Source organism: Plectropomus leopardus, chromosome 11 (genome assembly GCF_008729295.1).
Source record: "Plectropomus leopardus isolate mb chromosome 11, YSFRI_Pleo_2.0, whole genome shotgun sequence".
In the NCBI taxonomy this organism is placed as follows: domain Eukaryota; kingdom Metazoa; phylum Chordata; class Actinopteri; order Perciformes; family Serranidae; genus Plectropomus; species Plectropomus leopardus.
Window position 1 is genome coordinate 16,839,279 of NC_056473.1, and position 25,173 is coordinate 16,864,451.

Sequence of the window (25,173 nt, forward strand, 5' to 3'; positions counted from 1 at the left end):
GAATATTACATACAGTTAATTTCAGTGACCACGCACCCAAGCAAAAATGACTGTTTTGGTCAATGGAGTCTTCTGGCTTTAACAAGAGCATAGATGGGAAACTGCAGGCGTTAATGGCTTTCCCCTCAGAATGAGCTGTCTGACAGAAAGGGAAAGCAGTGAAAATACTCTCAATATGGTTACATTGAACTCTTTCCCTTTCTGTAAAAACTGGGGATCTAATAACTAACATCGACTGTATGAAATACACTGACCAAGTACCACATATACCCCACTTCAAAAACTCTGAACTATCCCTTTAATGCATGCAATTAGTCCGTATGTTAGCTGGACTTCAAAACCAACTACAAATGCTGCAATGCTAAAATAGAAACACTGCGATGGCAGGTTAACAAGGAGGATGCATTTTGATTGTTTTTGCAAACGATCCCCCTTTAATAGTCTACTTGATGTAGCCATTGCAGATGCCCTGCTATTGGCAGAGTCTGGCGGCATCTAAAAGACATGCAAGTACAAGCTGGTGGAGAGGACGATTAAGGTTTTTGTTTTGTTTTTTTGAGAGAAATACAAATGGCTGAATGCAGCAGACTGTGTCCTTTTTATGTTAATGTGAAGGAATTAGAGCTGCATTATACTATACGAAAGATGCTGTACACACAAAGTCGATTATTATTTGCGTTATTATAAGGTAGATTTCTGTGGCTATATATAACAGGTTATATTTAAATGCATGAATACAGGTTACTATGATTCCTCTCGCGATGAGGATGGTGAAGGATTCGCACGGTTGTCTAATTTAAAGCTCACTGTCTGAACCTTGGTTTAGTCAGTTGATTTTGGCACCACCCATCAGTAGTTTGCTGTGTCTGGTAGATTGTTTGCTGATCTCATCCATAGTTGGCTCACTTTTTGTTCTATTATAACAAAGTTACTACATTTACAGCAACTCTGAGCCAATGATACAATAAAACCAGTGATACTCAACTTTTGATACTCAGACAGCCCCCCAACCATTTTCTGATTTACAATAAAAAGAAAATGATTCACACTGGGAATTGTTTTTGTACTTACAACAGTATTAACACAGAGATTGATAATCAAAAAAGTGCCAATAGAGGATTCCTGCACTCCCCAAACAGAGGTCCTAGCTAAGCACCTACTATCCTAAAATCCTAGAAATGTCCTAAAAGCTCAGAAATGTCCTGAAATCCTAGAAACATCTTAAAATTCTAGAATTGTCCTAATATCGGAGAAATGTCCTTAAATCCCCCCCAAAAAATTCTAAAAACCTGGGAACAACCTTAAATCCTAGAAATGTACTATAATCAGAGAAGTGTCCTAAAATCTTAAAAACATGTATGGGGCTGCGACGTGACCCTGGCCAACTGTCATTTTGCAAAAGCGGGCCCTAAACAAAGCAAATTGAGTATCCCTACTGTAAAGTGTGCCAGATACCTGACAGTGTTGCTTCTACATTAATATATATCCCTTTAAAGCAAATGCTTTGACATGTCCTCCTTTTTTCAGGTGCTGTTCTCTCGATTTGCTTCTCCTCATGTCAACATCCGCCTGGACACCAGACCTGTCTCTGCCAGTGTAGCACTGCTGGACACTGGCGGCTCAGATGGAGCTCTCCTGATGGCCACAGGAAACAAGGTGGGCTTGGAAACACAAAGGACAAAAATGCACCTTTTGGTTCTCTCCAAAGCAAATGGGAAGAGCTTTAAGAGGAATGTTGTGCCATGTGGAGAACATATCGCTGTTCTACACATTCAAGACTGTCCTTTGTTCAGTTTTGAACTATAGCAAGAACATAATCCGTATGAATTTCTTGCATTAGTAAAATGATTTCCAGAACTCCCTTTAACTGAAAGAAAATAAACAACAGTGAACATGGAGCAGAGCCAACAGATAAAACAGAATAATGTTCCTGGAGGCTTACTGCAGGGCTTCTGCTAGCAAACACTTTGTTTTTTTTCATCATTCTACTTAATTTCCATCCTGAGGAAATTGTATCGGACACAAATGATACAACTAACTTTCGTAAATCTTTTTCTTTCTAGATCACTAAGGTCCCTTTGATTGGCCCCGGCTGTGGTCAGTTGACCACCTGTACTTCCTGTTTGCTATCGTCGCCGGTGACAGAATGTGGCTGGTGTGATGGACGCTGCACCAGAGCCAAGCAGTGTCCTTCCTCCTCTGTATGGACCCAGGACTATTGCACACCTGTCATCACTAAGGTACCCAGAGCAGCTAGTCACCATGGTGATGATCAGGGCAGGAGGCTGACTATTTTTACTCATCACTACCCACTTTCGCTCTTTTCCTAGAATGTGTTTTTATGCCTCCGTTTTCCATTCGTCCGTCCATCCATCCATCGTATTCTCGTGTACACGATATCTCAAAAACATCGATATCTCGAAAACACCTTGAGGGAACGTTTTCCATCATAAACATCCACTTAGGCTGAACAATGAACTTATTAGATTTTGATGATCAAAGGTCAAAGTGACCTCACAAAACATGTTTTTGGACTTAACTCACACACAATTTCACAAAGATTTCTAATAGAGTAGAACAATGAGATGATGACACTATATATCCAAAAGGTCAAAGGTCAGCTTCAATGTGACATTATAATGTTCTGCAGAAACATTTTTCTGTTCATTATTAAACATCATAACTTAGTAACAGATGGGTAAATATTTGGTCTCATACTAAATTGGTGATGCTAATCTTGGGATGTATGAGAAGCATCCATGTTTTCACAGACACTGATTTAAACTGTAAGTGCTACTTGACTGGTTTTACAGAGCAGCAAGGGGGTTATTTCTCATTTTAATACGAAACGTGATTGCAATGTGAAGATTTTAGAATTTGTTGCGTGTTTAAACGTATCAATACTTCATTGTCCTGTTCTGTGCTGTTTCAACACTGTGCAAATAACTAAACCCAAAAGTAAATAAGAAACTTGCAGCTTCCTGCTGATTCAGTTGCTGGGATGCCTGTCATGTGATCACATCATGCTGGACTCAGACTTTGTTCAGATGCTCTTTCACACCTCTCCTTCCAAAAACACCTCATCTAACTTGTCTGTTGAACTTAATGTGTTTGCACTATATTTGTCTCTATAGTGTGGCTTTTCTTAAGGTCACAGTCCTTCCCCAAATACCAGACCTTTTACAGCAGCACTGTCTTGTCTAACACAGCTCTGACACTGAGAGACTTTAATGAGCTCAGTGTGGGTGGTGTTCATTCTTTATGACTGAAATGCTGCACCCCTTACTGTTAGACTGTCTCCAAATAAAAAAAACACACAACAGCAAGCTACCTTCATGGCACTAAATGCAACAAAATGGGTTAATAGGATGTGAACCTGTAAAACACCTCTTCCTATGGGACTGTTTTAACAGGCCAAATTTTTAAAGGCTTTTCTTTTAGACTGCAGAAAGGCTGCATGGAAGTTTCTTATACAACACATATCTATTAGATGTCCTCCAACTGTCATAGTTTACTTTTTTAAAATCTCATGGCAGGATAGTCTCATCTTCATCACTTACTTGTGTTGTTAATCTAACAGGTAAATTGAGTAAATTCCCAAATAAATATGAAGAAAAACCTCTAAAATTAAAGTAGATTAGGAAATAAACTAAGTTAGTAAGTAAGTAACACTGCTTAACTCTCAAGGTCTCAGCACATGATTTTTTAGGAAAAAATGCCCCCAAAAAAATCCAACTCCACCCAAAAGCAAATTGATCTAATGTATTGATTATATCAGTTGCTGATCCAGTCTAATGAAAGAAATTCATTTTTTTGGGAGGAAATTCATCGAGGCTCTGCACTGTAATTTGCTATTGTGAAAAATATGATTGAATTTGGTACAGGTTTTAATGGGTCCCTGGAATCCTTGAAAATGGGCCATTAAAAGTACTCAAATTAAAATATTTTGTGCAAGAACAGAAATTCTTGATATTGTCTGCCAGCACTGTAACACAGCTTAGTTGAGAAGCCTACTATTTCTCATTATTAGAATTCTCAGTGTTAGTAGTATTTAACCTTATCCATGTCTCAAACTATGACATGTTGGGACCTTAAATATGAGGGCCTTGCCCCTGGAAAGTCCTTGAAAAGTCCTTAAATTTGATGTTTAAGAAAGTTTGATAACCCTGTTGCTAATTTTAGGTTGCTTACAGCACAAAGATGCATTAATTTACAGCACAAAACAGAGAGTCACAAAACGTCGTAGTTTCAGTGCTGAGGTTTAAAGGTCCTTGCAAGATGGAAAGAGTGAAAGGCTAATAGAAAAGTCTCGTCCGTAATGTTTAACCTTTAAGTAAAGCCAATGAGAAAACAAACACACCTGCAACAACAACAGGGAGAGACAGGTGGGGCAACAATATCCTCTCCCAACAGCCAGAAAAGAATTTAAAGCAAAATTTGTGTTCATATGGAGAAACATTAGTTGTAGTGTAAGACAGAGACTATTCATGACGGTCATGGTCTTTATTAATTACCAGAATTCGTGAGACGGCTGTGGCTCAGGTCGTCCACCAATCAGAGGGTTGCTTGTTCAGTTCCTGGCCCCTGCAGTTTACATGTCAGAGTGTTCTTGGTACAAGATACTGAACTCCAAACTGCTCCCAGTGGTTGTACCATCAGTATATGAGTGTGTGTGAATGGTTATCTGACGAGCAGGTGGCACTGTGTGGTAGCCTCGGCCACCAGTGTATGAATGTGTGTGTGTGTGTGTGAATGGGGTGAAAGGTGCTTGAAGTGTATAAGTGCAGTCTATTTACCATTTACCAATTATACCAGGGTACTGATGAGGATTTTAATATGATATCAGACTGGTAACTAATGTTTAAAATGTAATTTGTGCATGCATTAGGTTTTTCCAACCTCTGGACCAATACGAGGCTCCACAGCGGTGACAATGTGTGGCCGCAACTTTGGCTTCGACAAAACAGAGAGCTTCAAGGCCTCTCTGGTTACAGTGGAGGTGGCGGGAGTTCCCTGCAAACTGTCCAGACTGGACAACATTAACAGGTGTGTGTGTGTTTTTTTTTCTTCCTCATCTTGCTAAATAAAGGTGTATGAAATTGGAACATTCTAGGTGCTAAATCGTAGGTAACTTGGCTTGCTTGAAATTCTTGCAAACGTTTCACCTCTAATCCAAGAGGCTTCTTCAGTTAAACAGTTAGAGCTCAGCTAGAACTGTAGTCAACTTGCCAACAATTTAGCACCTAGAATTAATAATAAACTCGATGACTGAGAATCTTTACCAACAAATAACGACACTATGTTTTTTGATGATTAATGTATCTCAAAAACTTTATATCGTTTTTTTAATTATTGGAGTGTTAGCTGTCTGTTTATAATTTATTTTCTTAAATTCTCTACCTATAAGATGCAAGCACTTTTTTTTCACGAGTACAAGCTTATGTTAATTCTTTTCGCTCGAATTGCACAAAAGTAGTGCTATGATGCTGAAAGTTACTGGGACTGTAAAACATGTACATTCAGATTGCACTTTTCTGATTGCCTAAGAAACTAAAATTTCTTTTTTTTTCTCAGATTTTATCCAATTGGCGCTGAGCTCATTATAATGAAAATTCTCCCAAATGTTGATTTTTAAAAATCCCAATATATTGCCTTGTTACAGTACCTCAGTATATTGAATGGTAACCCCTGTATTGTGATACATATCATATTGCCAGTTTCTTGCCAGTACACAGCCTTACTAAATGCATCCTGTGCCTGTGTGTGTATTTTGTGCAAGGTTGTTGATGTACTAATTTTTGTTTGTCAAGTGTGCATGTTATATTGGCATATTTTGTGTATTTTGAAATGAGCATTTGTTCCAGCAGAGAGAGACATGCATTAAGTGGCGGGTGTTTACGAGATAAAGGGACCCGTACACTGGCGTTCTATAGGGGCAGAGCAGAGTTTAATGGGGGTTATTGTGTTGAAGGAAGAATGTTAAGAAGCCCCCCCCGTCCCGCAGCCCGCTGCATTCAACACATGACTCGTCTAACTGAAAAATTGCTGGGAAAAATCTCTGCATCCAGACTTTCCACTGTCCCAAATCCACTGGGGCCATGTCCCATTCAAAAGCCCCTTTTGCTACGAACAACCTCATTACAAGCTGAGGGGGCAAAAAAAAAAAAACACCAGCCACCCAATCTCAGATGAAGATTGACTCTTTGTGCGTTACTGCAGGGCAGTAGATAATCATTGAATTAGGATAAATGCTGGATGGCTGCAGCAGCGTATAATGCCTGTCTGTGTGTGTTGTTTGGGGGGTTGTATTTAGGTGGACTGAGATGCAGTGTTCCCCAGTGTTCAGTGGGAACTTCACCTCATCAGGACACACAGTGAAGGTCACCAGTGGCAACAAGGTAGCCAAGATGGAGGGCTTCTCCTTTGTGGTAAGAATTTTTCTTTTTTTCTTTTTGGTTGCATTGTGTGAAAAATCTGTGTATTTTAAAGTACTATCAGAGTGTCTGATATGATGTAAACAAAGAAAAAACACAACATGTAGACATGTGAAAGATTATACACACTGATGCCAATTTTATAGAGTGTCAGCATGTAAACTTGAGGAATCAGTTTAGGAATTCATCACGTGCAGCTGCTTCAATAACGCCTTGGCAAAGTGCATCAAGCAAAACAAACATCATGGTGCACCTATATGATTAACTGGGTGATCAATCTGATTAATGGAGAAACACTCGCAAACTAATCTCCCCCATGCTCTCCTTTACAAGTTGCCTCTCTTTCACTTAACTTGCCAGCTAGTCTGTTTATTGCCTGAACAGCCTTGTACCCACCAGAGATTCACCTGGCTGCTCATGCAACTTTTTACATGCGATCTTCGATTAGTTACATTTATAGTAATCAATTACCGCAAGTACAGTACTCCAGGAATGACATTTTTCTGTAGGCTGACGTTTAACTTGGCATCACCCTGGTTCCATCAACAAAAAGCCTTTGAGGTTTTTCCATTGGATTTTGTCAGTTGTTTATGATACTTACACGTTTCGTTCAGTAAGATAATCTTCACAAAATAACACCACTTTACGATTTTTGAGGCCTAAATACAGTCACCTGAAGTAAAAAGCTCACATTAGGCTATAAACAAACTACAACAGGGTCGCATGATATCACCACCACAAGGCTGTAAAGCCATGTTTGGCCTGATGACGTCCTGTCGTCTCATTTAGCCACTTGTTAGCAAATCCCTTTTTTAAGACACTTAAAAGCATCAAAATTCATGAAAGTCACGAAACGTGAAAGTCTCTTCAGCTTAGAGTAGTAGAGTAGAGTATTCCTACTTTTTTGCAATTCTAAAAAATGCTAGAAAAACATGGCGTACAGCACATGAGAAGAGCACATGCAAGGCATGGTGTACCATATGAAAACAGTGATTTTGCCTGCGATGTGTTTCTAGTGACGCGTCTCAATGTGATACGAGCCAAACTGTATTTATGGTCCATTTGAACAGAGATGCTTATCTAAATATTAGACTTAAGAGTTATTTAAAGTTTCTGGTGGTCTCTGCATCCAGGACCCTGTGATCCACGAAATCTTTCCGACATTCGGGCCGAAGTCCGGAAACACTATGTTGACCATCAGAGGAGCCTTCCTGGATACTGGGAACAAGCGAGAGGTGACAATAGGGAAAGCAGCCTGTAAGATCCAAAGGTCAGTTCATAGTCTCTGTATTAAAGTGTTTTTTTCTTTCTCTTCTCTTTTTCTCATTCTCTTTGCCTCTTGCACTGCAGAACAGGAAAAACTCTTCAAAATACAATTTGCATGTCTGTTTCTCTGCTTTTTTCTTGCTTTCTCACAAACAAATTGGTGAAGTTGTAGTGTCTTTTTTTTGCTCTTTTCCTCGTCCTGTTTCCTCTGCATGAATAGGGGACAATGGCTACCACTGTACACACTAACAAATCAATATAACCTGTGTGTTAACTCATTCTCCTCACCCCAACCTCCACCATCAGCTTGTCGTCCACCATGCTGACCTGTAAGACGCCTCCAAACGCTGTTCTTTCCAAGCAACCTGTGAAGCTAACGGTGGATTCGGTGGAGCTCCACACGCCTGTGATGTTCACGTACAACCAAGATCCAATCATCAACAGCATCCAGCCCTCACGCTCTTTCGTCAGGTCAGTTATAATCATTTAGAATAGGCTTTTTTTTATTCTCCACATCTGTGTTTTGGCCAGCGCTGAACTGCTGACACCATTGATTCTCAGCTTATGGCCCGTGGGCCAAATCGTGCCCCCTCCCCAACCATTTTCTAATTCACAATAAAAATAAAGTGATTCACACTGGGAATTGTTTTGTACTAGTATACATAAGGTACCAGAGTGCATAAAACAGCATCAAAATAGAGCCTGTTTAATGAAAAAAAACAGTCAGTGGACTTTCCCGTACCCCTCAACAGATGCGACTAATGTCCCAGAATTCTAGAAACATCCCAAAGTCCTATAAATGTCCTTAAATCCAAGAAAAATGTATGGGGCTGCTGCGACTGACCCCTGGCCTCCTGTCATTTTGCAAAAGTGACCCCCAAGCAAAGCAAGTTGAGTATCCCTGGCTTACACTTTAAGATTTTCAGAAATGGTTTGGATATCAGTATTTGTTATTGTCAGCTTGATAAATTTCCTCCAAATTTGAGCACTTGTATGTTTTTTCACCTCAAAGGAAGTCAAAGAGAGAAAAGGCGAGGGCGAATGTGACTGAGAATGTCTGTGGATGAGGCCAGACAGATTAATGCTTCAGTTTTACAGCAGGAGGAAACGAGTAGGAGGTGACGAGTGGCTCTAAACTGCTAACGCTAATAGCAGGTCCCGTCCCAGTGGGGATCTACTGTGTCTATGTCTGATGCTAAGGCTAACACCCCCCCCCCTTCCTCACTGTAGCGGAGGCTGCACAGTGTCGGCCCATGGTTTCTTCCTCCAGTCCGGCCTCCAGCCCCAGATGGTCCTCACCACCGGTCAGGATGCTGAGGTCTTCTATGTGGTGAGTGCAAGAATGGTTTTGGCACACATTAAGTTTAAGCCTTGGTGAATGTAACACAGGATGAGTGATTGATAGACAAAAGGTCATTTTGGGGGGGATGAAACATTCCCTTTCATTACTTTCCTTACTTTCATTTTGACTGCAAGAACTTTGTGCAGGTTTTACCTTCGGCCTCCAAAAAAGTCCTCACTCATGAGGTAATGCTTTGTATTTTGCTAACAGGGAAGACCCTGCAGTTGTGGGCAAGGCTAATAGGTCAACCAGGAACCTCATCAACTTGGTAGTAGTGTCAATATGAGCAATGCTAAAAATGAAACTCAATACAATTTTTTTTTTATTGTTTGGAAAAAGAATAATAGAAAACACTTACGAGATCATTGCAGCTTTGCAACTTTTTTCCCTTATGTCATGTCAATCTTTTGCATCTTTTTACTCCTTTGCAACACCTCTTAAAGCATCACATTGACAACATAAATGACACCATTATTCTATTCTTCATGGTTTTCGAGATACAGCAGAAACGCACGTATGAATGAATGATTTAGTTCCTGAGTGTAGTTTCTGTGGCTCCTAACATTTTCAGTCTGTATGGTTGAGAAAAACCCATTAGAAATATCATACGATAAACAGCAGGCAAAAGGGGAATATCAGTGTTTCAAATACCATGCTGTCACATGCATGGTATTGTCATTATACATACTAATGCCCCCCAAAAAAACATCTTGAAGGAAAAAAAAAGTTCTTGACAATGGAAAAGAGCTAAAGTGTCAGACAAACACGAGAAGAAAGGAAATGGGAAATCCACACGCTGATCTGCTGTCACCTCAGACTCACACACAGAAGCACAGCGAGGCCTTTAGGATGCTCTGGCTTTCCTCACCTCCATCAGACTTTATTCTACTTATTGGGGGAAAATGATACTGCATGCTTGAAGCACGTCATCGCTCCCTCAGACTGGCTGGCTTTTACAGCAGCGGCCTGGAGGTGGTTTAAATCATCTGACCCTGATACTCAGCAGTCTTTCACCACGCTGTCAGCAGGCCCTTAAAATGTCTGGATATTAATGTAGTTTAATTATAACGGCTTTAAAATGGTGTCAAATGTATAAAAAATGTCATCCAGGTCATAAGTCAAAGGAACCAGCACTTGGTTTTAGTTATAAGGATATTTCAACAATTAAACAGTGCTCCTGGATTAATTCTAGGCATTAGGACCTGGAAAAATGACACCTACAGCTTATATATTGTGTTAAAAGATCATAGACAGATAGAAGAAAGGATGCACAATGTCATCTTTCAGTCTAAAGATACTTGTTACCATGATATGTTTCAAGTCTTTCAAGTTGAAAGCTTAATGATTTGAATACAGAAATCTTACTTTTTCTCTCTTGTTTTGAGATACGCACACTCATGTCTATGAAAAAAATATATATCTTCAATACATTTGCAGATTCTGTTGAGACCCTACAGGTGAAAAAGTCGTTTTTTTCATCCACCAGTTAAATTACATTCCTTTGTTCTTTTGTCATTCTCAGTCTTCTTTCAGACAAGTGGGGAGAAAACGTCCAAAACAGACTTTAAGGTGTTTATTTCAATTTAGATTTCTCTTCTGGAAATGTATGCAAAAAGTGCATATTTTATAAGGTGACCTGTACACTTATTTTATAAGCTGGGAAAATATCAGGGTGAAATCTATTAGGAAAATGTAAAAAAAACAAACAAACAAACAAACATATATATATAACTGTGTGTGTGTGTGTGTGTTTAGTCAGAAAAGAGTTAGTGCTGTCTAAAGTAATAATACTGACCACAGAAATGACCCACCATGACTTTTTTCTATGTGAACTTACTGACCTTCTGATCCAATCTTATAGTGTGCTTGGATAACAGTCTCACAGCTTAGGTTTCATTGCAGTTGCTGCTTAAATGACACCACGTCCTTTGAAAGAAAAGATAGAAACAGAGCACCTTTTTTATAGGTTGAACTGCACATATTCTCCATGTAAAGCTGGAGAATGTAACCCTGTGAAACCTGAGCAACTTGGTTTGATTTGTTTCAAAAAGAAGTTACAAGTAACAAGAAAATTACCTGAAATTGAGCTTAAAATATAAGAAAAAAGTTTTTATAAAAAATTAAATAATAATAATAATAATAATAATAATAATAATAATAAAAATGGGCAAAACAACCACATAGCGACACAAATTGACTACACAAAAACACAATGGTAAAGAATTATAAAAAGTTATAAATAGTTTTCTGGAATTTTGCCCTAATTTTATTATCTTCTAAAAAATTTCTCTCACTCTCTCTGAAAAAAATTTCAGGTTTTTTTCTTTTCCCTAGTTTCTTGCAATCTATCAGATATTTTCAGCAAGTTGCTCATTGCCTTTTTAGGCATGTTTTCAAAAGAAATCAAACCAATGTGCTTGTTCCAGGTTTCTAAAGGTTAATGTCTTGTCAAGTCCCACTTTACATGAGCTGAACTGAAACAGAAAATCTAAATTAAAAATCTCAAGAGTTTCTCAACAAATTTGGAACATTTCAAGTCTTTCCATCAATTTGTAAATAATTAAATTTTTGAAAAGGGAGTCCAAGGTGTGTTTTTCTCTGTTTGTTGTTTGCCTTGGAGGGTGGGGGTAAGCAGTGCTTTGTCATGATGTTATCTGTTATCCTGAGTTACACGCTGCTGCAGGTTCAGTCAGGAGATAATAATATGCTCAGTAACACACACACACATAAGCGTTCAGAACATGAACGCTTATGGAATTATGAAACGAGTCCGACATCTCAAATCTTTGTGACACTATATCCCTTTATCTACAATCTGTCTTTCTTCCCCCTTTTGCTCTCTCTTTTTCACACGCACACAGACACACACACTCCCTGAAGTGTCTCAGCTTTCAGTTTCCCTTTCCATGGTCATTGACCTGTGTTCGGGTCGGCGGCTGATGGCTCTCTGGAGATCTCCGGCTTTAATACACAGAATCAGTGTGAACAAAAGTAGCTCGAGCGCTCTGAAATCAGGTTTATGATCTAAAAATTGCTGCTTCCAATACTTGATTCCTCCGATATGTATTTGGATTTGCATCTACCGTTGCCCCCCTCCCCCAGAAGTTCCTATCAAAGCATCTTTCAGCACTTATCTTCCAACTGCTCCAGTGGAATTGCTCTGAGGGTCAACAGTAGACGTTTGTTGCTGCACGTGGAAGTTTCCAGGTGTGAATGTGTGCATCTCTGTGAGGTGAAGCAGTTTGTTTGGTCAACTCTGTCTGAATGAATAAAGGTTAAAAAAACAGTTGAAAGGTCAAAAAAGGCTAGGCAAACTGGGTATTTAAAGGCTGTAAATATTTGTTTACATCGCTTACAATGCTCTTTTTATAAAAAGTGTACAACCAAGTAAAAAATAAGATGTTTTTAAAATTTATTCTATGTATTTTTTAAACCATGGCCACCATGTTGAACGTATGAAGTTTGTTTGTAGTTAATTGAACTCATGGTATGGTCTGTTTCCCCAGTGAGTAATATAGGACAAAGCAGGTATACTGTCACCATGGTTACCTGCAGATTAATATACTTTGCTCACTGATTGAAGTTATTTTAAGTTAATGGGCTGTAACAGTGTTTTACTTGCCAGCCAATCACAAAGAAGTATTTTCTCAAGCTGTAATATCATTTTTTAAAACAACACTTGTTTTTACTGCTTAAAAAAAAGAGTAAATCTAAATTTCTATTATGGCCAAAAATCTGGTCTTTAATTTCAGGTTATTCTGGATTATGCTTGAAAACTACAGCCAGTTTTAATGCATGCAATTCCACCTATAATCTTAGATGAGGGTCATTGAGGGAGTTGAAAAGGTTCTTTATGTGGCACTTCGTGCTGCATATGTAGTTTACACCAGGGTTGAGTTTATTTTCAAGTCAATAACACTGTGACTGATATTAAAGGGGCCCTATTATGCTTATTTTCAGGTTCATGCTTGCATTTTGGGTTTCAACTAAAACATGTTTACCTGCTTTAATGGTCATAAAACGTTTTCAACACATTGTCTGTGCTGGTACACCTGTATTCACCTGCTGTCTGCTGGATTTCTGTGTACTTTTACCTCTTCATCCTAAACTTTGGCCATTTTTAATACTATCATCTGGCACTGTAATATAATATAGGCTATATAATGTAAAATAGGGAAAAACATAGTTGGTCCCCTGTAAAACCGTGCACTTTTATGTTGGAAACATTTTAAAATTAAAGACGGCATGTAAAAAGGAAACCCTCGCCCCAATAGTTCATTGTTCATTTTAAACTGGAATAACAGACCAGAGAGGAATGGCAAACACTTATATCTAGCTTCCTAGAGAAAGAAAGAACGAGAGCCTGAAGCAAGCAGCCTGTATAAAATAAGGCTATCATTACTAATGATTTAGGATGGGATCATGCCCCGTAGGGCCCCAGCTGTCGCCTGTTAAATTCCTTCCAGTAAACGGGATGAGTTGAGGCTCAGCCTGGGAAGGGACAGTATAAGTGTCTTATTGTCTTAACCCCTCAAAATGGAGGCGAGGATCTTTCGCAAACTGACATCCCAGAGGTTTCCATCGCCAGCGGAACAGCACCCATGGTAATGTGAGCCAGCTTCCCATGCCTCGAGAGCTGTGTTCATAAACCTAAACGACGGCCGTGCAACCACAGCAGCCGAATAATGTTCAGTTCACTAATTCTTTTCTGCAGTTGGACAACAATCTATGAGATCTTCACACCAAAGCAGACTGTAGAGATATAGTAACCACAACTTGCTTAAAGCCATCAGCTGAGGTTCAGGGGTCTCAGTTGGAGTTGGGGCATGAAAAAAAAACACCCAGTGTTGACTTGATATCTGCCCTCAGATCTCCAGTAAAGCCTGGTCTCAGCCAATCTCAGCTTTCCCACAAACATGAAAGAATTTTTTTTACGATCTGTCGTGAAAAGCTGGCATAGGGACAAAGCCAAAGCGGGCTTTACATACACAAAAAAACGGCAAAAAAGTGATCTCTGAATTTTCACAGATCGCTCACAAAGCTCAGGGAGTTCCTCATACCAGCCTCGCTCTGCTGAGCTGCACCATCACGGATGGTTCTGTTTAACTAGAGGCTTCCCCGTAGCCAGACACCTGTCGCCCGCATTCACATATTGGCCTGTTTCGTGTCAGACTCCTCTTCGTATCTCACCCCAGTGGGCTCAGCCCCTCCAGCTGACACCTGAGTGCCTCATGAAGCCTCTTTCCTTTCCCATGCCCCCCACAGCTGGGGGGTATCTGAAAGAAGGAAGTGAGTGAAAGTGAGTATTGTCCCCCCTGCCAGCAGTCAAGGTGCTTCAAAGCTCCAACTGCTTCCAGTAGAGCTTCACATTAGCAGTCAGAAGACAAGACTGTAGCTGAGCACTACTGGTATGAATGAGTGTAATATTACAATGTAATGTCACATGATGGTTTGTATTTTTTATGAAAATACAGGGATTCGTATAATATTTAACAAATTAGCATCCTGCGAATGATGTTAGGTACTTAACATAAAGATACATAAAAGAAAAAAACTCCATATTCACTTGTTTCACACAGGACACAAACACTGGTCTCTTGGGGGAAAGTCCTGTATTATTTGACGCACCTCAGCCTGTGTCCTTACTAAACTTGGGTGGCATCATGGTATTACGGTTTACCAGGGTTTTTAGAAATCCTGAACGTATGATCGGCGTAAATACAGATGCTTCTCGCGCTATTAAACTCATTGCGGACTGATTAGTATTTAGGGCCGACTAGGTGAGGTTGAAGACTGATTTGAAAAAATGTGTTTTGAGTTTAGTTTTGAATGAATTGACTGTGAAAATGTGTAACTCAAAGTTTTTAACAGCTTCAGTTTAATGTTGATCATTTGTAATACATCAGATTTTAAAAAGAGTCTACAGCAAAAAGTTATTTTGAAAAAAGAGCAAGATGCAAAACCCATAATGTGCAGTTTCAAAAAAAATCTGATGCAAAATAGAAGAGAGTGAAGTTTAACCTAAAAATCAGCATAATAAGCAAAGACACATCCAAACCTGAGACCTTAAATCCAAAGAAAATAATAACACGACACAGCACAGTAGGAAACAGTGGAAAACTCCACTGGTATAAATCACTCTAGATTTGACAAGCACTTTTGTACGTGGGAGCTCCGTTATGACTTTGCTTTTTCGCAGGCTGTTACACTAATGATCCTTCGGGGACAGCGGAGGTTTTCGGGATCGCTGGTTCTCTCATCACCCCACAGTAAACCTCTCCGCCCGCTCTCTGAGCGATTGTATTTACAGCTGCTGCCGACCAACAGCCCTTCACCTCCTCTGCCTTAAAAAGAGGAGACGTCCAGTGAACAATGAAACTGACTGAGGTTTCCACTAATTCACAGGATATTTTTCCTTAGGTCGTACCCCTGGGAGACAGGGTTTAGCGAGGGGGGGGGCTACCCTTCAGTCCCGTTTTCTTGCTCCTTATTGCTGTGTGGAGGAGGGAGGTTAATTGGATTGCTTTGTTAGGTGACCCAGTGCTCACACACGGACACATTCAGTATGCACACATTTTAAATGTGTTCTTGTCTTTATTCTTGTGTTTAAGTGTTTTCGAGTGTGTTTTTGTGCATCCATCTGGGCTGCTACAGCTGACTGGGGAGTTAGATTGGGAAATGAATGAGGAAGTTGCAGCAATACTTCGATAGAGCTGCTGCTACTGCAGTCAGAATGGCTCTCCAGGGAGTCAGTAGCAGTGTAAGTGTTGGAAGTGAGATTTCAACCTGTTTGTTGAGCTTTTTTAAACATAATGCAGCCCACAGCCATCACCGCTGCAGAGGCATTATGCTTTTGTTTTGTCCATCCCATTCTGGTGAACATAATATCTCAAGAACACCTTGAGGAAATTTCTTCATATTTGGATCAAATGTCCATTTTGACTCAACATTGAGCTGATTAAAGTTTGGTAGTCAAAGGTCAAGGTCACTGTGACCCTACATCAGCCTCAATCTTATGAAGGCAATATCTCAAGAAGACCTTGAGGGAATTTACTCAAATTTGGCACATAAGTCCAGCTGGACTCAGCAATTAAGTAATTAGATTTTGGTGGTCAAAAGTCATATCCTAATTTTGACAGCATTTAACACAAATGTCTAGACAGATATCAAGATAAACTGATAACATTTAAACTCTGAAACCACTTTTCTGGCCATTACTCATTAATGGGTATTATTCTATGTCATAACTGAGGAACAGGAGGCGAGACATTTGGTCAGATACTGAATTGGTGACACTAATCTTGGGGTAACTGTATAGATCTTCTCTGCTGCCAGGGGGGAGATGTGTGTGAAGCATCCATGTCTTCACAGACATGAATGTAAACTATAATTGCGACTTAAGTTTACATCTACGCGTAGGCATAAAACAGCAAAGCAGTAATTCTAGTTTGGAGTATAACAAAATTTACAGACCGTAGTCCACAGTGCAGTTGTTCTCAAATGGTCTAGCTTCGGGGTCTTTATAGCTTTCCACCCTGGATTGTTTGTTCAGTGCTGTTTTATGTATGTTATATTCTACAAAATGAAAAATTGGGATGAAGGGCAGGTAAAACTAATGGCTAAATGTAATGAAACCAGCAGTACTGAAAGGAGAGCCATTATAAACTGAGCACTGTATATTTTCCTACCTTTCGTCAGGACACATGTACCTTTGCAGCCCAAAAGATAAACACACATTTTCATTGGCGACCATAGCGCAAACATCAGCATTGATGTTTTAGCACGCAGCCAAACAAGTCTGGTTTGTTCAGAGTGCACCTGTGTGGCAGAATATCATGCCATCATCACACTTTTTAACAGTTTCATATTGAGATTGCATAATGAATAAACCACAGTCTTTAGAATAAGTAAAACACATACTCCTTTTATAAACAACTTTGCTTAACCACAAGAAAAAACAAAATGTCTGCTGTGATCAAAGAATGAAACAGTAAATCAACATCATCAGGCAGGAGAGAGGATAACTGCTTTTGTTCCTGTTTCTTTTGAAGTCATATGAACAAAAGCTTTCAGTTTAGTGCACCCATTTCTTTCCTGTATCCCTTTTAATAGCGTGTCTATTGATTTCTAGTTTCTGGGAATATTGCCCTTCCCTCACAGGCTTCCTCTCCAAATTTTCTCCAAACACTCTGTTTATAAAACTGTGGACTGCTCAGTGTCTTTACTGTTTATTACACTGTGCAAGTGTGAGTTTAACAACACTTCATGGTTGTTGAACTTCAACCCTCTATCAACATTGTGTTGTGCATTTGTGTCTTCATGAAATTGTAGAAGTTAACAAATTAAGATGAGCCACATTTTTACATTTTGGCAGATTCCCAATACACCCCTTGAACCTGCCACGGTGCCCTGCCCTCTATTTTGCACGTTTATGCACAGGGGTAATGTCCCCAGTCTTCTTGAGATAGAAGGGTGGGAGTGTTAGTGCTGCGTGGTCCTTTAAAAGAATATTTTTCAGACGCAAACTCCAAACTGCATTATGTGAAATCTCTCAGAATGAATAAACAGTAATTTATTTGACATCACGTGTGTATTACAAATGGGTTGATCCAACATTTATGTTAAGTCACTAATGTTACACTAGTAACAGATAGGACTAAATTACACATAAGTGTCAAGCAAGTCCCCAATGACTGTGGTGAAAAACAAACAAGTCAAGTCTCTGCCATAATTCAAGCAAAACTGAATAACTATATAAAAAAAGCAAAATGCAGAATACTTCAAAGATGTTTAACAATGAGCCAAGTGAGTGGTACCAAATTACTATAAAACTATAATGAGCCTGAACATTTAGATACAATCACTGAGCAACTTGTTGAAACCCAGCCGGTTTCTGAGTGTTTAGCGCAGCAGCTTATATTTGGCCTCTACCACACTTTTTTTCTGTACATGTGAGCGCTTTCTGCCAGCTAAGTAGTGCATGCTGTAATTTCCCTAAAAAAGGCACAGGGCAAAATTGTTACACAGACGTGAAGTCCATGTTCCTCTTTTACAGCCGATACAAAGCCAGACACATAAAGTTTAGATCTCTGCCATGTAAACACAGTCTCTATCCCCCATTAAATACCCGTGTTCTCTTCAGACAAGATGAAACTATGCCACACCTCAATACAAAAAGACTGAGGGTGTTTCTGTCTCTCACTGGGGGTTCCTAATGAGCACAAAAGCTGGGAGGCCTACGTGGGCTGAATCCAACACGGGATAAAACTCTGTTGTGCCCTCGGGCCACTTATGTAAACACTGGTAAAGCTGAAAACAGGCAGTGTCTCATATAATGTGTTGAGTATAAAAGAAGCTGCCAAACTGAGGATTACTGCATGGGTTTTCTATATGGTGACTGAGTGAAGACCTAAAGGGTGCTGTCTTTACTCTGAGTGGTAGGAAAGCTGAGAAGTTGGGGTGGGGTGTTTGTGCATGTATATTCAATATGTGTGCATTTATATACTTAGGGACTGAAATGCCCTCAAAAGATATGGAACAATTTTGGTCTTCACTTCTGTTTTAGGTGTAGGACCAGGTTGATATAAGATCTTAATAAGCATTAGCTTTAGGTTAGATTAGAAGAGAGAATGTCTGGTGGTGCACGTCGTAAATATCAAAATAAAAAACTACTGTAACAGTTTAAAAAAAAAGCTTTAATAGAGGATAAAACAAAAGGTCAAGGGTTGGCGTATATCCAGTGGAAGTTGATGAGGCGCTTGTACTACCAGGTAGATGGGTGGGTTATAGAGGAGGAAGTAGGTATACTCTTTATATATTTGCATGGCTTTTTGGTACCAGATGAGTAACATTATACTGCAAACTGCCAGAAAAAGGTCCTTAGATGTCCCCTTGACTCACACATTGATGTTGTTTAGGCTGCGATGACTCACTTAACCTTTTTTTTTTATGGGCGCATTTTGCCGCCCCTGTCAGGATGGTGCCCATTGGCAGCTGCGTATATTGCCTATGGCAAGCACTGCAACTGGGGCCTACAGTATTTTGTTGGACAGTGTTTGTAATTTTGTTTTCAAATGCAGACCCACAAATTCACATCCAAAGCCACTGAAAGAATGTGGATTTAGATCAGTTGTAGTTGACTTTGGTTTGCAATAAAATGCAAAAAATAAAATAAAATAGTGTATATGCCCACAAGAAGAAATGTGTATGTGTGCATATATCATGCAATGATTACTGCTGTTCCTGTTTTGTTAGCAAGTAAACAGGAAAAATAAGAGCCTAACAGAGGCGTAAATAAAAGATAACACACAGTTGGAGCTCGTTCTTTGCCTTGGCTGCAGCACCTACAAATGGTAGTGCTTCCTTATTGTACTCTTGTGGCTGCGACCACCCATACATTACTCCCCAACTTCCCTACATACATCCAAACGTGTGCCAACATTGTTTCCTAATAAGGGTGGTAAACATCTGGGTCCAGATCGTAAAACTATGTGTAGATACACAACTAAAACAGTGTGTACAAAGACATAAATACTGAATGTATCTGATTTCTTTTCCTCAGATTTATAAAGACACAGGTATGCCTGATTCTGTTTCATAAATCTTAATCATCGTGAAGCTGGGCTCACATGCACACCGCATTTCCAGTCCCAATGTTAGCCATAAATACATGTAGAAACACCCTTAACCCTTTCAAACTTAAAGAGACATCACTTTTCTTGTGGTGCTTTCAGTCGCCTTTCACGGGCATTTAAACATTTTTGAGCAAATTGGTGTAATTTCTTTCAAAAACATGGTAACAATAAATAAAAAAGGCAATGACCAACTTGAAATGACAGAAATGTTACGCAAATTGTAAGAAATTAGTAGATTTAGAAAAAATATTTTAAAAAGCTATGGAAAATGTTAAGGGAAGAAAGACAAAAATGTCTGGGGAAAACAGAAAAAAAGGGAGGGAAGAAATATGTAGGGAAAAAAAGAAAAAGCAAAGTTAACACAGTTTTATAAATGTCATATTTACATATTTGAATTACACACTTTACAAATTGCTTCACAATTCAGAATAAAACTAAACGATCATTGACGGGGAGATGATGCTCAAATAAAAATAATAATGACGAAAGTACTCAGAAGTAATTTAAAATGAAGTTAATAATGTGCTTTTTTTACAGAACTCTTTGTGGACTGCAAACTAATAACACAATCACTTGAATTGTTTTTCTAACCTACATGTTTCCGTCTGTCCATATTCCCCACTGCCTCTCCTCTCTAGAGCTGTGTGTACGGTGAGAACCGAACATCCATCCAGTGCACCACGCCCTCTCTGGCCAAACTGGATCTGCAGCCGCCTGTGGTAACCAAAGTTGCGTTCGTGCTGGATGGCTACTCCACAGATCAGTGGGACCTGATCTATGTGGAGGACCCCCTCTTCCAGGACCCCAAGCTCACATCCAAGGACAACAAAAGCATCGTGGAGCTTAAGGTCAGACTACAGTAAACATCTACATGTTAAATAGGCTCAGTTCTTATTGTGTCATGATCAGTGACTTGTTTACTTTTGTTGTCTTTCAATTACTCTGATATAAAAATCATGGAACAAAGGTCAGATGCATCTGTGTCCTTTAGTAAAGAATAAAAGTCTTGCTCAACAAAAGTCCAGCAAACACTTCCAGAAACAGGTGCCGAAACTCAAGACACCTGACAAAACTTGTGCTGTAGCAAATTTCAAAAGCTTAAAGGGTAACCAGTGTACTCATTTTCAGGTTCAAACTTGTACTTTGGGTTTCCATTACAACATGTTTCCATGCATTAATCGTCAAAAACACTTCATTGTTCTCATACTGTTTGTGCTGGAAATCCTGTACAGACCCTCTGTCCGAAAGGCTCCATTTTAGCACCTCTAAGACTCAACTTCCAAAAATGCCCAGTCTGCTCTTATTGGTCATGTTTTCCATGTCTCAGCGTCTCTGCACTGCAGCCAGGAAATGATTGTAGCAGAAAATGACAGCATTTTCTACCGTGAAACATCAAGAAAAGCTTCAAAACTAGACATGGTTTAGCAGGCCCTTTTAAATTAAAAACATTTGAATCAAAGATTACATGTTTTCCTGATGTTAAAATATAGCTATATGTAGCAGTGTACTTGCAGCTGGGAAATGACTGTGTACAGTCAAGTCAAGTCAATTTTACAGTACATTTTCTTCCATTAAAACTCAAAAATCAAAGCTTCCAAACACAATCAAACATGTTGCAGCAGGAATATGATTCAAAATTAGGAAGAAATTAACAACCAGCACCCATGTTTACTAATACCCATGGCGTTAGCTTGTAGCTACATGTAGTAGTATAGGATATATAAAGTAAACACATGCAGTAGCATGTCTGTGGCTGACAGGTGACTTTCTAAGGACATTTGTTGCATGCTGATATCAGCTTGTCACAGAAAAAGAAAAAAACATTTGAAACAGAGGATACAGATCAGTCTTAAACCTTAGGTTTTTGCACACAGGGATTATACACTTCTATATGCATTAACCTTCTTATTTCAGTCTTTGGCTATGTTTTATATGAACATGTGACAATTTAACATCATACATTTGAAAAAAAAAGAAACAGCATAATACGCCCCCTTTAAGTGCTTCAAAGAACAGCAAGAGCAAAGCACAAGCAGAAACATGTAAATAACAGACACGACTCAGCTTACCCTGACAAATATACAACACTGCTACAGGTATCCAGAGTCGTGCTAGTGTTGTTTAGTTAGGAAAATAAACTCCACGGATTTGTTGACTTTTTAACTCTGATTTTAATTCAGAGGGGTAGTTTACAGAGCTTTACTGAATGAGATGAATTCACAGTTTGAGACCAGTTCACTGCACTTTGCCTCCCAATCCACACATTCACCCATACAGCCGTCCACGGTCACGGCCCAGGTCAAGTTGGGAAGGAAACAATACTGAAAGAAAAACAGGAAGTGTAGTCTGTTTCCCATCGTTTACACCCCCCCTCCTGCAACTCCCCATCCTTTCCCCATTTCTATACCTCTCTATGTATTCTCTCTGTTGACTTGCATTGTTCTGCCTGCCGAGGTCAAAGCTCTTGACATATTAATGCCGCTTTTCAAACAAGTCGCCACATTCCCCAGAGCCTGTTTTAGGAGCACAATGAAATGCATATTTCTCCTCTTTTCTTTCTTTTCTTTTTTTTTTTTTTGACTGCAGCTCGACGGTTTGTGGCAGCTGTGCTGAACCTCTCGCAGGGGGATCCTGGCTGTTTTTTCTTTTCTTCTTTCTCTCTTTTCCCAGACGTGACCTTGGCCCCATGGCTAAATCCACCACCAACCCAACTTCTATCCCCCCTTTATCCCTCCCTTCAGCCCAGACAAACCAAACCCCAGTTTTTACCCGGAGTGGGGGGGGGGGGGGGCTGGTACCAGGCATCACAGTGAAACGGGCCGCATTTAATGCCATCAGATAACCCTGCCCTGCAGTAAAGGGCAAATGCAAGGCTCATTTAGCGCCGTCTGATAACTCAAACCCAAGAATGCATGCAAATAAAAGACAAATAAAGAAATATTGAGCTCTGACTGACAGCTCCGCACCAGTATGGCAGCACATGAAGGACTCTTGATTTTGGCATGTGGCCAGACTCTTATCGCTGCTGATCTTTTCACGGGAGGCTTGAAGCATCCCCAATCATCATTCTAGGAATTTATGCAGAGTCGCTGGTATTACTGTGACGGCTCTTTAACTTTAATAACTCTTCTCAGTATTGTCACGCCTACAACTGAGAAACGCACTGAACCAGGATTGCACTGGATGATGTTGTTACAAAGTCTTTGTGTGTGTCCTAATTGTAAGTTAGTTGGTGGATGAATTAGTGGTTCATATTGCTGTGTTTGAACACTGCTAAAGTGCAGTGTGTGTGTGCGTGTGTGAGAGAGAGAGAGTGTGCGCAGGAACAGGTGCAAGCCTCCACTCTGTGTCAAATTGGAAAATCCCAAGCTGTCACGCAAGGAATGTGATCATTCTCTTTATTGCCTTCTGCTGCACTCAAACAAGTGTGTTTATGTGTGTGAGAGACAGAGAGATGGAATCAGAGGAGCTAAAAGCGAGTGAGAAGAGAAAACAAGGGAACAAGAACGATTCTGAGAGTGAAGAAAAAGAACAAATTGGGCTGCTTCCCGTCAGACAACACACTCACTAACTCAGTTACACACACTCACGTGGGCAAACGCTGTGTGTGCTTCCAGTCAGATCTCAGGGATGGGGTGGGGGGTGGGGTTGTTGTCGTCCCACTAGGGGTCACACGACTAGAATAAGTTGCTCTGTCTTACTCATATCAGTGGCAGCGTGCTCAGTTCATGCCCAGTCTTTTCGATCACTGTGAATCACGATGAACTCTGCCAGGAAGAGGCCTGCACCTGATTTACCTCAGCTTACTTCTTTGATTAGATTTCTGTTTCCAAATCCAAATATGTCCCAAAAAAGCCATGAGGTTGCTGCTAAAATATGTCTTCAAACTGTAAAATGCATATGATTTTGTCAACCATGCACCCATGTCACTTATTACCCTTTTAAAAGTCCTATAAAAAGTTTAAGAGCTGCACAAGGAACCTTTAAAGAGTGTGAATGTTCAGTGATGAATGACTTCAGTATGGATGTCAGTTGCGAATATACCTTTGTAGCCTGTAATTAAGTCATATCAAAGTAAACTTTAAAAACGCAAACAAACCTCCCCTCAGCTTGCCATTCTCACCAACGGTCTGTCTTCAACTCTAATCTCTACTGTGTATGTCCAATTAACCCTTTGAAACCTGGATCAACATCCTGTTTCTTGTGCTGTATTCACACATATTAAACCTGTAAATCCCATGCAAATTGATTTGAAGTTGCCAAGTTTGAAGATATATTTTTTTAAATCTAGGGGAAAATGTCCAGAGCAATTAAAAGTATAATTATCATTATCATATATATAAAAAATATTTTCTCTCTCTCTCCCTCTCCCTCTCTCCCCCTCCCCTCACTGCAGGGTGACCATATGGACAGGGAGGCAATGAAATGTCAGGTTCTGACCGTCTCCAATCACAGCTGTGAGAGTCTGACTCTGGTTGGAAACACTCTGGAGTGCACCGTCCCCACCGAGCTACAGGCCGCCACCTCCAAGGAGCTGCAGGTGGAGGTGAGACACACCTGCAGTTCACAGATACCTAGACAGATGTGATGTGCCTTTTAGTTTGCATTTAGAGTAGACACACTAACTGACTGCAAACCCATTTATAGACATTAATGCACAGGTGCACATACTGGACACACCTATGCATACATTCCCCCTCCCCATAGCCTGAGCAACAGTTGGACAACAAAGATTATTTAATTAATGCAGCCGGTTGTTCATAGTGAGACCCAGGTCACGACAAATACACATCCACACCCAGCCTCACACACATGCAAAAACACACACGCTCTTCATGCCACTCAATAGCTGTCTTGTTTCAGCTTTACTGCATGTTGACAGCAGAGAAAAGCCTCAGTGTCTTTGAAGTCGTGTTTGGATGCCAGTGCAGGGTGTGTGGGTGTGGGGGTGGGTGTGTGTCTTAAACTGTTTATTGATGCTCAGATAAATATAATTTGCATATTAGTGAATTAGCTCATCCCTTTAAAGTAAATAAAACAATATTATGCAAATAGGTTCTATACCAGTATTGAGAGTGTTGTAAAAACCTGTACCTTGTAAAAAGATCAAATTAATTCAATGCATTCACTTTTAATCTTTACCTTGTAAATATGTCTTATTGCCATCATATTTTCCTTTTAAAACCTCTTAAAAGAAGTTTGAAAAAAAAAAACACAGATATGTTGAGATCATTCAGACCTTTCTCCGATTTAAATTTGCTTTAATCTTTTTGTTATTAAATTCTTCATTAACTTGTTATGCCGCTGCCAGAGGTATTATGTTTTTGGGTTGTCCGTCCATACATCCGGACGTATGTGACCTTGTCTCATTCTCTCATTCTCACTGACACGGTATCTCAGAAGCAGGAGGAAATTTGTTTTTGACTGTGATCTCCCAAAACATGTTTTGGCCAAACTCAAGAATTCATGTGTTCATCATGACAAAATTTCACACAAA

General features: G+C 39.8%; 1 protein-coding gene across 2 annotated transcripts in view; it reads left to right on the forward strand.

The window, feature by feature from the left end:
* met (MET proto-oncogene, receptor tyrosine kinase) overlaps nt 1-25,173 on the forward strand; it is an 80,565-nt gene that overhangs the window by 35,683 nt on the left and 19,709 nt on the right. For both annotated transcript variants that reach the window (XM_042496085.1, XM_042496086.1), the window contains exons 4-12: nt 1,528-1,656; nt 2,064-2,240; nt 4,889-5,046; nt 6,314-6,428; nt 7,568-7,704; nt 8,007-8,171; nt 8,931-9,030; nt 20,315-20,524; nt 24,073-24,222. In XM_042496085.1, coding sequence (XP_042352019.1) covers nt 1,528-1,656; nt 2,064-2,240; nt 4,889-5,046; nt 6,314-6,428; nt 7,568-7,704; nt 8,007-8,171; nt 8,931-9,030; nt 20,315-20,524; nt 24,073-24,222 — 1,341 coding nt within the window. The remainder of the gene's footprint in view (nt 1-1,527; nt 1,657-2,063; nt 2,241-4,888; nt 5,047-6,313; nt 6,429-7,567; nt 7,705-8,006; nt 8,172-8,930; nt 9,031-20,314; nt 20,525-24,072; nt 24,223-25,173) is intronic.